Genomic DNA, 14486 nt, shown 5'->3' with positions numbered 1-14486 from the left:
AATGATTTACTGAAATTTTTTAGCGATTCAATTTTGAGATTAACTGAAACAGGATTAAATTCAAAACAAACCCACAAATATCAAGCTTTCTATGAAATATACCAAAACCCCCCAAAATGAAATTCTTTTTCAAAATAATTAGAGAATGTATAAAATGTTAGAGAATTTACCAAAATGCAAACTTTGTCTACAAAACTACAAAACACTCTATAGAAAAAGACTTAAATAACTGCAGAGTTCTCATGGTTTGTCGGGGCCTACATGATAAAAATGAAAAAAATACCTAAATCAATTCACAGATTCCGTATCAAAGGGTTAACTTATAGAGCTAGACAAAATAACAAAATTCAACTGAAAGACAAAGTCAGGAAGAGAAAAAAATTTTGAGACTATTTGCAAACCAAGAGGTCTATCAATGGAACAAGTGAGATATCAAAAATACAGAAGCATTGAATCACAGAATACAATTCAACAATGGGTGAAAAACCTAGAAAATACTTTAGAAGAAATCCTTTCCTCCAAAATTTCCTAATACATACCAAGATAAATTCCCAATGGATATGTGAGCTAGATATAAAGGGTCACATAAGAAAAATCTGTGGATCAGAGGAGAACAAAGACTTTTAATAGTTATAGAAAAGTGAAGAGTTCATGACCATAAAACTGCCAGTTCTTATTCTATAAAAGTAAAGATTTTGCACGAACAAAATTGACAGAAGAAAGACAGGAAAAACTGTTAAAGAGAAACTTCTTTGATAAAGGTCTGATATCCAAGACATATAAAGAACTGATTTAAAGATAAAAGCCATTCCCCAATAGATAATCATAGGAAATAAGCACATCATTTTTTTTAGGTTTTTTTTTTTGGCAAGGCAAATGGGGTTAAGTGGCTTGCCCAAGGCCACACAGCTAGGTAATTATTAAGTATCTGAGGCCAAATTTGAACTCAGGTCCTCCTGACTCCAGGGTTGGTGCTCTATCCACCGTGAGAAATCCATGTGATCAAAAACCACATGGAAAAATGCTCTTGATAACTAATAATTAGAAAAATGTAAGCTGAAACAAAGTTACATATCACTTCCATCAAAATAGCAAAGATATTGGAAAATGACATTTGTTGGAGGAGATATGCGCTCAGGGTAGAGCTATGAACTGGGTTAGACATTCTGAAAAGCACTTTGAAACAGTGCCTTCAAAATCACTCAAGTAGGTATATACCCTTTGACCAAGGGATACCACCATACCCCCAAACAGATAAAAAAAAAAGAGGAAAAAATCCATATGCACAAAAATATTTTCAGCAGCATTTTTTGTTGCAGCAAAAATGGAAATATAGCAAGTGTCACTCAACTAGGGAATTGACTGAACAGAATATAATTTAAGAATCTATGTGGGGCAACTAGGTGGCACAGTGGATAGAGCACCGGCCCTGGAGTCAGGAGCTTGAGTTCAAATCCTGCCTCAGACACTTAATAATTACCTAGCTGTGTGGCCTTGGGCAAGTCACTTAACTCCATTAAAAAAAGAATCTATGTGCTGTAGGAATCGATGAAATTGTGCTGTAGGAAATGATGAAAGGGATGGGGGAGGTTTCAGAGAAACCTAGGAAAATTTGTACAGTATGATATGATAGCGAATGAAATGTGCAGAACCAGGAAAATAATGTATGCTATGATGACAAGAATGGAAAGAAAAGACAACTCTGAATGACTTAAGAATTCTGATTAATGCAACAACTAACCATGTTTCCAGAAAACTGGTAAGCTATGTTTTACATTGCATTTTAAGTTATGCAAAGGGCTTTACAAATATTTTATTTCACCCTCACAAGGTAGATGCTACTGTTTTCCTCATTTCACAGAAAAAGAAACTGAGGTGGACAGTGTTTAAGTGTCAGAGGCTAGATTTGAACTCCAAGACTGGTGCTCTATCCCTTTACATCTAGCTGCCTGGGCTGGGGATGATGAATGAGAAATTTTTGGAAATGGCAAATCTTGATTTGTTGGCTACATTTAGTTGTTATGGGGCGGGGAACCTATTTAGTTCTAGTTTAAAAAAAAAGAAAAAGTGAACAATGGAACAGATTATTAGGTATAACATAACAACATACATAATAAATAGCAAGTATTCTACTTCAATTACTGGGGGAAGGTCTCATAGTATGGAACCTGCTGGGAAAACTTTCAAGTTGTCTGCAGAAATTAGATTTGGACCAACATTCTCATTGCCCCAGGCCATGATCAGCAAAAAATGATTACATGAGTGAGACATAAGAGGTCATGTCATCACCAATTTAGAGAAGGGAAGAAAAGACCTTTCACACCCCAACAGGAAAAAAGTTCTTGAGCAAAAATGGGACAGAGAGAATCACAAGAGATAAAATGGTCAATTTGTATTCAATAAAAGCTTTAGGGGTGGTTAAGTGGCACAGTGGATAGAGCACTGGCCCTGGAGTCAGGAGTACCTGGGTTCAAATCTGGCCTCAGACACTTAATAATTACCTAGCTGTGTGGTCTTGGGCAAGCCACTTAACCCCATTTGCCTTGCAAAAACCTAAAAAAAAAAGCTTTAAAAGTTTCATTAAAACTTTTGGAACACGGTAAAGACAGCAAAACAGACCCAAGCCAAGCCAGAAGTGACTGTCTAATATTGTCCTATAGTTGACATGTTGTAAAGAAATGGGAGATGTTCCTCAACACATACTGCAAACTTCATGGATCTGAATGAAAGAAGGTGGGTGTTGAAGGGAATTCTTCCAACCTTAATAGAACAAGTAGGAACCAGTAACATTATCCCACTGCCTTCCCTAATTATCTAGATTTTATACTCATCTATCTATATTGTCTTCTGATAGACTATAAGCTCCCTGAGGGCAGGGTCCCTACTGCAAGGGACCCTTCTTAATCTCACTGTCCTCCCCCAATTAACTAGATTTTATACTCATCTACCTGTGTGGTCTTCACGATAGATTGTAAGCTCCCTGAGGTAGGCCGGCAGTTTCATTTTCGGCTTCATATTCCCAGCGGCTGAACAAGGCAGAGCAACTAGTGACCATTTAATAAATGCTAATTGACCAATGAGGCAAAATGTTAGTGGCTGAGCACAGTATTGCCACATGTACTTTATGTGAGAGGAGGGCTAAAAACACCAGCTATTCACATTTTGCGGGGGAGGCAATCAGGGTTTAATATCTTGCTCAGGGTCACAAAGCTAGTAAGTCAAGTATCAGAGATAGGATTTGAACTCAGGGCCTCCTGACTAAGGACAGTGCCACCTCAGCTATTCACATTTTTTGTGGGTACTAACTTTTTTTTTTAATAGCTGGGAAGTATGGCTAAATCACAGAATCCAGACTTTTTAAAAATATGAATAATTATTAGGGAAAAAAGGGGTGGGGGAAAGCCCTATTGCTAGTGATTTGAAAAGGCAAAATATGCCCAGTGTTTCAGAGACAGGATAGATTGAATGATCATTGATCAAAATATCTCCCCCCCCAATATAAAACCATGAAGGCACACAATTGTTTTATAGCTTTTTAATGTTCTGAATGTTGGATGAGAGATAATTTTATGGTGTTGATGAAAACTATTTTTTACATAGGCTGACACAGTATGGGTCTACAAGCAGGGAATTTTATGGGTTTTTTTTAAGAATCCTACAAAACAATATAAATAGTTAAAAACAAAATAAATAGGAGGCAATTTCAGAGGGAGGCACCTGGGCGGGGTGGGGGGGAGTCTTGAAGGAAGTCAAGAGGGAACCCACCCCAAGCAACCCAAAGATGGGGGATGAAATGTCCTGCTATGGGGAGGATCATGAAACAAGTCAACACAGGGAGATCAAAGAAGTGTAAGAGAACTGGGGAGGTAGAAAGGCCTCTCATCACACAAGACTTCCTCTTTGATCCTGGGGGTGACAGGGGGCATCAGGAGCTCACTGGAGGCTAAGTCCCATGGGTGATTTCCAGTGGTGATCCCTCATGGAAAGAGGAATGAAGACCTTGTGGGCAGCCTCTCCCCAAAGTCAGAGTATCTGGAGGGGGCGTCTGGGCCAGGGAGAAGGGCTGGTGATGAGGGGTGGATGGAAGGGGAGCAAAAGTTTGTAAGTTAAAGTTTCGGGGGCCAAGTCCAATACTACACAGTGAATGGGGAGCTTGTAGAAGGACTGCTTTGGCAGCAGCTGACTGAATGATAAAGTGCAGTGAAGGGGAAGGAAGAGAAAGAAGGGAAAAAAGGGAAGGATGTGCTAGGCCAGGGTCTGTACCTTGACAAACAAACAGTATCTTGCTTGAACCCATAAAAACCCCGGGAGGCTGGTACACTGGTATGGTTCCCATTTTATCCCAGAAGAAGCAAAGGTAGATAGTGGTTAGATGACTTGTCTAGGGTCATACAGCTAGTGAGAATCTGAGGCTAGATTTGAATTCAAGATCCAACACACTAACTACAGTTACACTTTTAAAAGTCTGGGTATGAGGGCTTATATTAGGGTGGTACAATTGTTAAGAGGAGAGAAGGGGCAACTATGTGGCACCTGGACTCAGGAGGACCCAAGTTCAAATAGTGTGAGCCTGGGCAAATCATTTAAGCCCTATTGCTTCCTCCTCCACCAAAAACCGAAAGACATTATGACAGTAGAAACAAGAGAGGTAGTGTAGTGGATATAGGGGGTTGGCCTCATCAGGAGAGTCGCATCATGAGGTTAAATCCAACGTCAGACACTCCCTAGCTGTGTGACTCTGGACAAGTCACTTAACCCTGTTTGCCTCAGTGATCTCATCTGTCAAATGAGATGGAGGAGGAAATAGCAAATCACACCAGCATTTTTCCAAGAAAACCCTAAGTGGGAGCATGGACGGAGAGCTGGATATGATTGAGCAAGAACCATAAATGATGATATGCTTTGGCAAACAGACTGGATATTGGAGAATGAGAGTGAGCTGACAATGACCTCAGATAGTAGAACCCTAGACAGTAAGAGCAAAGTTAGCAAGGGGAGAGATACTTTTGTTTGTTTTCTGGAAGACTCCTAATTTTTCCTTGGTTTTTAGAACTGAGCCCAATTAGGGGAAGGAGGAAGGAAGAAGGAAGGAAGGTAGGTTAAACCTACACCTACTTTCACAAGTACTCATCACCAATCTACATCCCTGGCCCAGATTTCTTCCCATCCAGATACTCCGACTTTGGGGATCTGCTAGGCAAAGCCTTATGCAACCCCCAAGTTCTACTAAAAATAGGATTTCCTTACTTCTCCCATCAGGGTTCATCCTCCCACTATCCTCCCTGGGACTGGCTCGATGCTCTTGTGAGCTCAGACAATTCCTAGAATATATACATTCCATTCCATTATACTTCAGTTCAGCTCAGATTCCCCCCAAATCTCCCAGACTTTCCAGGGAGGGGGGGTGTTACTTGTCCTAGAAGTCTGCCCTCTATAAAAGCTACCCTTCAATTATGATTGCTTATTTTCTTCAATCTATAATCCTTTGCAGCAGTGACTCAATAATCATTACTCTAGTAAGGTGGATGACTAACTCCAGTAGTCTTAAAATAGCCAACAGTATTTTAACTAAGGCCCTTGGGGGGGAGGTGGGTTCCAAATACACCAGGAGCAAAGAGGATGGGCAGCCCTCACCCTCTGGTTAGGGACTCATCAATGAGGGAAAGCTAAGGATGAAGGGAGCCATCCCCAAGGGGGCTTCGAAGTCCAGAGAATGGCTCCTGGTCCCCCTGGAAGTGAGGGAGCCTGGTTGGGCCCCTCAGGAAATGGCAGTTTGCTTAGATCAAGGCTGGAGGCTCTGCGGCCAAGGAGGATGTACTAACTAGATTCATTCTGGGCAGACAATGCCTAGAGCCACGCGATCAGGTCATCTGATGAACCCAGGACACAGTGGACCAAGACCACAGTTACTAGCTCTGGGGGAGAGGGCTCCAGGCAGGTTAGCCCCCCTTGATGAGGCATTATGGAGAAAGAAGACTATGACAGGAATGCCAGGTCTCTGCAGACTCCAGAGAAACTGGACCAACCTCAAAGGTTTATCTGACCTATTCCGGCTAAGAGGAATGGGACAAGGAGAAACCAGTTCCCTTTGTCTCTGGGGGGTACAAAACCCTACAGGGGTTCCCTAACATCTCCAGGCCATCCAGAAATAAGATGAAGTCTGGCGCCTCTGCCACGTATAGGTCCTGCTTTCTCTAAACCAGAATTCACAGGAGCCTCCAGCTGGCAGTCTGTCTGGCTGCTATCCCTACTGTTAAAATCTACCAGTTGGATCAACTTGGAAGGAGGTTTTATGGGGTTCCCCGACCTCCCAGAGCCTTCCAACCTTCTTTAATGGGTTCCCTTCTTTCTAGAGGGTGAGCTCCCAGAGGATAAGGGCTGTATTTTGCCCAGCAAAGTACCTTACCAAACTTTCAGTATTTTGGTCTGATTCTCTGTGACCCTATTTGAGTTGTCTTGGCAAAGGTTCTGGCTTGGTTTGCCATTTCTTTCTGCAGTTTGCTTTGCAAATAAGGAAGTTGAGGCAGACATGGTTGGTCAGATCTGAACTCAGGAAGGTGGATATTCCTGACCCAGCTCCCTGTGCCACCCAGTTTACCTTGCCTGGCAAGCAGGAAGTGCCTACTAAATATTGAATGATCAACTGAACCTATCCAGTAGAATACATTCAATAAAGCCCTTACCCAACCTTTCCACTCCAGGCCCCTTAGGGAAAAACCCAAGCCTGACCCAGGAGAGCCCAGAAGTGGACCTCCAGCAGCTTCTTCCAGAAGTTTTTGGGTTCTTCTAACAATTACAAGTTCTGAAGAGGTTATTTTTAAAACCAGTTATTTTTAGCACCAGAAATGAAAGCAGCAGTGGGTGGGCAAGAGAAAAGGGTAGTGCAAAGTCATAGGGTCACAGTCATCCATCATCTCTGGTGTCTTTAGGGTTGAAGTGTTCTAAGCCATATAAATGCATTTGTGTGAGGAAAAAGTATGCAAAATGAATCTAAATCCCCTGGTTTGACATTGAATTGACCCAGCACCACTGGCTTCATGGATGTGTGCCAACCACAAGGTCCCAGTTTGGTCCTGGGACTGATCGGTAAAGGCAGGGACAGGTACCCCCTGACCCCCCCAGAGCCAGTGGAGCAGAGTCAGAACAAGTCCCAGCCCCTACACATCCTGGCTGAGTGAGGAGGGGCAAATTGCCTCAGAAGGTCAGCCTGTTGGAGAGGGGGCACTGGCTAAGGAGTCAGTGGGGATTTCCACAAGTGGAAGGTTCCCCTAAATCAATGAAACCACAGGCCTAGACCCTCCCCCACCCTAACACACTATGCATTAAATGCAAGGATAGACGTGTTATTTTACATATGTGTATGATGATACACATGTGTGTGCAGGAAAATAACACTATCTCTCAGAGCTCACACATTCTCTGTATAGATAACAACCACAACCTACATGGAGCTCAAACACACATGTCCACACACACACACACACACACACACACACACATCCCCATACACAGGGTCTGTTTGGAACTCAAACCTCTCATTTTTGGCCTCATTTTTACCGCGATCCAGGACTAGCCAAATTAGCAGCCTGAAGGTTTTACTCTGCCAACTAAAAAGTCACTCATTATATAACAAGATAATCAAGTCAAACCAAAAATGAAAAATAGTACAAATTTAGAAAAGATACTTCCTCTTCAGAATATGCCTCCCTGGCTCTGTTGCTACAACTTCAACAGAGAATGCGTATTGGAACTGACACAGGATGTCTCATGTCCTTATTGTACAATTCGGAATTCTTCCTCAACATTTAACTTTAGATGAATTTAAAAAAACAAACCAAAACTCAAACTTAAGAGGTTAATAAGAAAACACTCACTGCTCTCTACTCACAGAGCTCAATCTGCCTTGAGTCCAGGATTAACTTGGGATCCATGACCTTTTAAAAATATATATATTTTGTAAGCCTCATTTCCATAGAATGGGTTCTACTTTTGCTTCTTTACTGGTTCTAGGAAAACACTTTGGAGTAAGCCATCCCCTTCCCCTATTCCTCAAAGTTCATTTTTCTCATCACTGAGATGATGAGGCAAAAGCCAGGACGAGAAGATTTTTTTTGGGGGGGGGTAATCACTCCAAATATGTTCTATAGGGAAAATGGGGAGAACAATAGATAGATGGCAGGGGGTATCCACTTGTCTCTTGAACCTCAAAGGAGCCCCATCCTCATAAAATGGCTTTTTTTCAGAAATTAGAAGGGAAGGACCGGGAGGAGCTGAAGTTATTCTTAGACATGGGTTTTCTCATGGACCCAGGAACAAATTTAGAGCGATGATGATGTTTGAGCACATGAACTGGATTAGAGTTGGGGGGGGGGGCTGTGCTCAGTCTCTTTTTTCCCCTCTAGACTCATCTGGGTCCAGTGGCCACATAGGAATCAGGACAACTGAAGATGGTCCTGGAGAAGAGGTGACCAGGACTAAATGACTCACCAAGGTCACGCAGATTTGGTCTGAGGTCAAATTTGAACTCAGGTCCTTCTGACCCTGGGGCTAGTACTCTGTCCACTACACCAAAAATCTTAGAGAACACAAGATATTGAGCTGGAAGAAATGTCAGAAATCATATCCCATATCTCATTTTAAAGATATGGAAGAGACTGGTCCAAGGTTATATGAAAGAGCCTGGGTTGCAATCCAAGTCCCCTTGACCCCAAATATAATGGGGCCACCCAATACAGAAAGATTCAAGATGAAGTAGCCCACAGAAATTTTTGAGGTTTCTTAATAGACCACTGCAGCACAGGTTTTGTATTTATAGTGGATCACCGATTTAGAACATTTAATGGAGGTTAAGACCATGCAGGTCAGACCCCTGAACTGATGGCTATCATCTCCCTTCCCTTTCATCTCAAGGAAGTAAGGACACAAGGCACACCATACACACACACACACACACACACACACACACACACACACACACACGTGCGGCTGGCAGCAGATCATGATGTTCTCACAAGATTCATTTTCTGGAGCTATTTTGGGAACTGCTAAACAATAAAAATAAAGCTACTTGAGAGGTTTACCTGAAATTCTCCATTTTGGGGCTATTCAGGTCTAAGCTAAAAACCTCTTCACTCTTTCAACATGCAGACATTAGAATAGATATGACATATTTACTAGGCAGGCAAATTCTCTAAGTTATAGAGAATGTAACCTAGAAAATAAATCACATCTGTGGTCAAAAGAAACCTTCACTCTACCCCCCCCCCATTATGTATTTTATACTGTATATATAGAAATACCCATTCCTGGGAGATGCGTCTGGACATCAAATGCATATGATGTACAGAAAAAGCAAATTTTTCATGGTACTATTTCAGTATTATACTTTTATGACTGGTCAGCCTTTAGGATAGTGTCTGCCACGCAGTAGGCACTTAATAAACCAACAGTGAAGATCATTCTTGAAAAAGAATAGTTTTAAGACTAATGAAATTATATACCCCACGCCATAAGAAGTCTCACTCAAATTTCAATTTTTTTTGCTATGGATTAGAGTCTTAACCTGAGGTCCTTCAGAAATTTATCTTTTTTACATAAATTGATAACTATCCCAACCTAAATTAGCTCCCTTTATAATCTAAAGTATTTTGTCTTATGTATCCAAAATCATTATTTAGTGAAAGCTTCCTCAGACTGCCAAAAGGGTCAGGGATCCTGAAAAAGCTGACGAACCCTAGTATTACAAGGTTACTTTTCTTTTTTTTTGCAAGGCAAATGGGGTTAAGTGGCTTGCCCAAGGCAAGGTTAATTATTAAGTGTCTGAGGTGGATTTGAACTCAGGTCCTCCTGACTCCAGGGCCGGTGCTCTATCCACTGTGTCACCTAGCCACCCAACAAGGTTACCTTTCGAAGGAGACTCCATAAAAAACAAGGAGTGCACCACAGTAAGTCAAAATAAATCCTAGTATCCAAATTCAATTCAATTAAAACAAACATGGATTCAGGAATTAGCCCTGGCAAGACACCCAAGCCCCAGACCTTCCAGGGACCTCCATTTACTTAGGCCTCAACAATAGTTGCAATCTAATCCTTTTTGGGGTTTTTTTTTTCCCAGTTGGGTCAGATTCCTCATGACCCCATTTAGGGTTTTCTTGGCAGAGATACCAGAGTGGTTTGCCATTCCCTTCTCCAGTTCATTTTACAGATGAGGAAACTGAGGCAAACAGGTCAAGTGACTTGTCACAAAGTTAGTGTCTGAGGCCAGTTTTGAACTCGGAAGGACAGTCTTCTGACTCCAAGTTTTGCAAGTCTGCCCAAGCCACTGAGCCAACCTTCCTATCTGTACACAAGCTCTTTGGAATGCTTGGCCCCATTGAGCTACGGATCTAACCCATCCTGGCAGGGAAGAAGTCAACGTAGTGCAAGATGGCCACCTTTACCAGGGGTGGCCCAGTGCACTGCCCCCCAGAACCCCTCGGTATCATACAGGTCCAAGGCTTCAGCCCTGAGGATCCACTTTGGTGTTGCTGGCAATAGTTCAAAACTTCATAACTTCATTTCCCAGCTCCCCCCCCCCCACTCCCATCCTTTTCCCTTAAACTGCCCCCTCCAGGGCCTAGCCCTAGGAAACTGGACCAGGTGGCTGGCTCCAGCTGTCTGTCCTAATAAGGAGATTTCACCGGCAACAAATGGGGGGAAACGTGATGCTTGAAAGGCCCAATCAGGTGCTGGCCTGGCATGCAGGAAGAAGGCAGGAATCTGGTTCTCAAAGAGATCAGCTGCTTCCAAGAGGCTTGGCAACTGGGGTGGGGTGGCAGAGCCAGGGGGGTGTCAGATTCCTGCCGCCCTTCCCCTAGGCAGCAAAGCCAAGCATGCTGGGGCTTGTGGGGCAAGGCAAGAGCCCAAAGCCAGAAGAGAAGGAGGGGCGGGAGAGGGCAGAGCTGCCTGCACCTCCCCCAGGAACAGGGCTGGCCCTGGGCAAGAGCAGCCCTGGGAAAACCAGAGAGGGCAGAGTTCAAAGTTCAGGGTCTGAGAACTGGGAGAGTTTTAAGAATTCAGTTTCCTCTACAGAGATCTCTCCTCAAGAAGATTCTGAGACAAATATTGTTTTAGAGAATTGTGCTACAGCTGAAAACCTACTGCTGCGGGGCAAGGAAGCCAGCCCTCCCAACCCTGCTCTTGTGGCCTGGGTGATGCCAAGGAAGCCAGCCCTCCCAACCCTGCTCTTGTGGCCTGGGTGATGCCAAGGAAGCCAGCCTTCCCAACCCTGCTCTTGTGGCCTGGGCAATGCCAACTCCAAGGGGAATGGGAAGGGGTGGGTCAGCAGCCTCACCCCCAAGGAGAGGGGAAGGACTCTAATGGGCAGACTGGCTTCATTCTGCCACAGACATTCTCTGGGATGGGTATAATAACAAAGGTGATCTTCCGCCCAAATGGAACATGCTGAGGGACAGTCCAGAACTGCGGATGCTGTTTCCTATCTCTGGGGAAACAAAGAAAGCCACACACAAACTCTGATTTCAGCTTTTTTTTTCCTGGAAAATTCCAGACCAAAGGGAAGTGGAGGCAGGAGAAAAGGAAAAAAACTCACTTTGGAGTCAGTTCCCAGGATGAAGTCCATGTTTGTAAAGCCTGGGGACTTAGGCCAAAGGGGTCCAATCTTGGGGCTCCTCAGCCTGGGCACCGGCGCAGCAAAGGAGGCCAAGTGAGGGTGTGGGTGGGAAGAGAAGGGTGGTAGAGTGGCGTTGGCCACAGACCTTGGGGTCACCTCCTCTCTGGCATCTCCCCTGGTGAGCACATCAGTTTCCATGGATTTGATACTCATCCTTAGGGGGCTGTTGCCCAGGTCTATGGGCTCCCTCAAACCCAGCCCATCCACAACACCGGCTTTCCCCAAAGCTCTCCCCTTCACGGGCACCGCAGGGCCCCGGTCATCCCCAATTCCCTCCTCGTGGTGATCTGTTCCAAGCTGCACCCTCCGGCTCTGAGAGGCCTTTCTCAGCACCCCCCCCCAACTGGCCTGTGTTCTCCAGGCTGTGTCCCTGAGGAGACCAGACAGGGTCACGGCTTTGCCGCTGGTATCCTCAGCTCAGACTATCACCTAGGCCTCGCTGACATCCCTGCGTGGATAACTTTTGACTAAAACTCCCAATTTTCCTCCTACCGGTGGCAAGCCTCAGACTCTGGTACCCAAGGAGCCCCTTACACCCTCCAACCTGACAAGTCCCTTGTCCCGGGGGCTTCTGCGGCTTATATCTAGAGATTTCTTCTATTCTGAACTAAATTGTCTTCTTATAAAAAGTTTGGACCTGGCTCAGCTTCCCCGAAAGGGGGTCCCGGCGCACAGCGGTAGTACAGTCATGCCTCAGGAGACCATGCGCTCCCCGTGGGCATCTTTTGGGGCACTCCCTTTTTCTAGTCCCCAGGGCTGGCAGAGGCCCGGGCTGCCCGGCTACCAGTGACTTCTGAGATGGCGGGCGGCCCAGCCGGGAGGGCCGAGCCACCCCGGTGACTTAGCTGCCCAGCTGGGTCCATTTACTAACAGCTATTCATCAGGAAAGGCAAGGCTAGGGAGGCCCAGTGGAGAGAGGGCTGGGGCTGGGCCAGGAGGCCCGAGTTCAAATCCGGCCCTGGGCAGAGTCCTTGCACTGTTTGCCTCAGACGGATGGTTCCTTACTCCTGGATTCTTGCCAAGAAAACCCTCTGGACAGCAAGGTCGGGGGTGACCAAGAGTGGCACCGGGGGCCAAACGGCACATTCAGGGGTTGTGAAGGGCGGCCCGTGGGGCCGGGATTCCGAGGCAAAGGAGTCCCCCGCCTCCGGGGCTTGTGTGGCAGCAGGGAGGGCACGAGTGTGAGCAGAGGGGTAAACTGAGGTGAGGGGAGAGGGAGAGGAGGAGGAGGGGGAGGGGGAGAGAGAGGGGGGGAGAGAGAGGGGGGGAGAGAGAGGGAGAGAGGGGAGAGAGAGAGGAGAGGGAGAGAGAGAGAGAGAGGGGGGAGAGAGAGAGAGAGAGAGAGGGAGAGAGAGGAGAGAGGGAGAGAGAGAGGGAGAGGGGGAGAGAGAGAGAGAGAGGGGGGAGAGAGAGAGAGAGAGAGGGGAGAGAGAGAGGGGGAGAGAGAGAGAGAGGAGAGAGGGAGAGAGAGGGGGGAGAGGGAGAGGGGGAGGGAGAGGAGAGAGAGGGAGAGGGGGGGAGGGGAGAGAAGGGGGGAGTGACAGAGACAGGAGAGAAAGCAGAGAGAAGGAGGGCGGGGAGGCCGCGGGGGGGGGCCGGGGCGGGGGGCCGCGGGGGGGGCCGGGGCGGGGGGCCGCGGGGGGGGCCGGGGCGGGGGGCCGCGGGGGGGGCCGGGGGCGGGGGGCCGCGGGGGGGGTGCCTGGGGGGGGGGTCCCGGAGGGGCGGCGCGGCGCGGGCCCTCGGCCCGTACTCACGGGGCTTGGTGCCGCCGGGCGCCGGGGAGCTCAGCAGCAGGAAGGGCAGCGGCGAGCCCGGGGACGGCGGCGTCCTCCAGCCCCACGGCGGGGGGCTGCGGCGGCTGGGGGGGCCGCGCCCCCGAGCCCGCGCCGCCATCGCCGGGGTAGAGCAGGAAGAAGGGCGCGGGCTCGGGCGAGGCGGGCTCGGGGCTGCCGCCGGCCGGGGGCTGCCGCGGCTCCCCGGCGCCCTCGGGCCGCGCGGCCGCCGGAGCCGGAGCCGCAGCCGGAGCCGCAGCCGGAGCCGCAGCCGCAGCCGGAAGCCCGCAGCCGGAGCCGGAGCCGGAGCGGGAGGCTCGGCCATCGCGGCTGCTCGGAGCGCGGCCACAGAGCCAGCCCCGGACGGCCGGCCTCCCCGGGGGCGGGGCGCCGCTGCCGAGGCCCCGCCCCTGGCCCCGCCCCCCGCCCCGCGACGGGCCGGCCCGGGGCTGCCCCCGCCCCCCCTCCCCCCCGCCCTGAGCTCGGCGCTCCGGGAGGGGCGGAGCCTGGAGGTGGGTGCCACGCCCTGCTTTTGTTCCCGGGTGTCACGTGCTCCGCCCGGGCCTCTGTCCTGGGGAGGGGGAGGGGAGGCAGCACCTTGGTCAGTTACCTTCTCGGCTAGTCCGCGTGGATGGGCGGGGGCGGGGCGGACAGAAAAACGGGATTTTCAAAGAAACTGTTTTTATCGTCGTATAATGGCTTTGCCTCAACTATCATTTCTCTGAAAGTCACGTCTTTTCCCAATCGTCCCAGCTTTATTATTTTTTTTTAAAGATTTTGGTTTTTTTTTACACCTTTTCCCCTAATCTTACTTCCCTCCCCCACCCCCCACAGAAGGCAATCTGCCGGTCTTTACATTAAATTGTCCCGGCTTTAAGTGGGCTTTTTTTTTTTTGGCAGAGGGATTGGATCCCAGATAAAAAAGTCAGGATGGAATGGGGGGGGGTCCTTCCAATGATGCTTTCTTTTAACTGTTTCAGCTTCTGAGTGGAGGGAGGCGGGTCGCCCTCTGGGGAATGAATCCAAAATGTCCAAATACCTTC

The 14486-nt window shown here is 47.6% G+C and overlaps 1 protein-coding gene across 2 annotated transcripts in view; it reads right to left on the bottom strand.

The window, feature by feature from the left end:
- The window catches only part of RUFY3 (RUN and FYVE domain containing 3), a 125222-nt gene extending 111604 nt beyond the window's left edge, over nt 1-13618 (bottom strand). The window contains exon 1 of one of the 2 annotated variants that reach the window (XM_074228402.1): nt 13426-13618. In XM_074228402.1, coding sequence (XP_074084503.1) covers nt 13426-13564 — 139 coding nt within the window. In that variant the 5' untranslated portion in view covers nt 13565-13618. The remainder of the gene's footprint in view (nt 1-13425) is intronic. The other variant, XM_074228396.1, reaches the window with a different exon arrangement.
- Nucleotides 13619-14486: the final 868 nt, after the last annotated feature.

This window comes from Macrotis lagotis, chromosome 3, assembly GCF_037893015.1.
Source record: "Macrotis lagotis isolate mMagLag1 chromosome 3, bilby.v1.9.chrom.fasta, whole genome shotgun sequence".
Taxonomy (NCBI): domain Eukaryota; kingdom Metazoa; phylum Chordata; class Mammalia; order Peramelemorphia; family Peramelidae; genus Macrotis; species Macrotis lagotis.
This window is presented reverse-complemented; position numbering and strand designations above follow the sequence as displayed.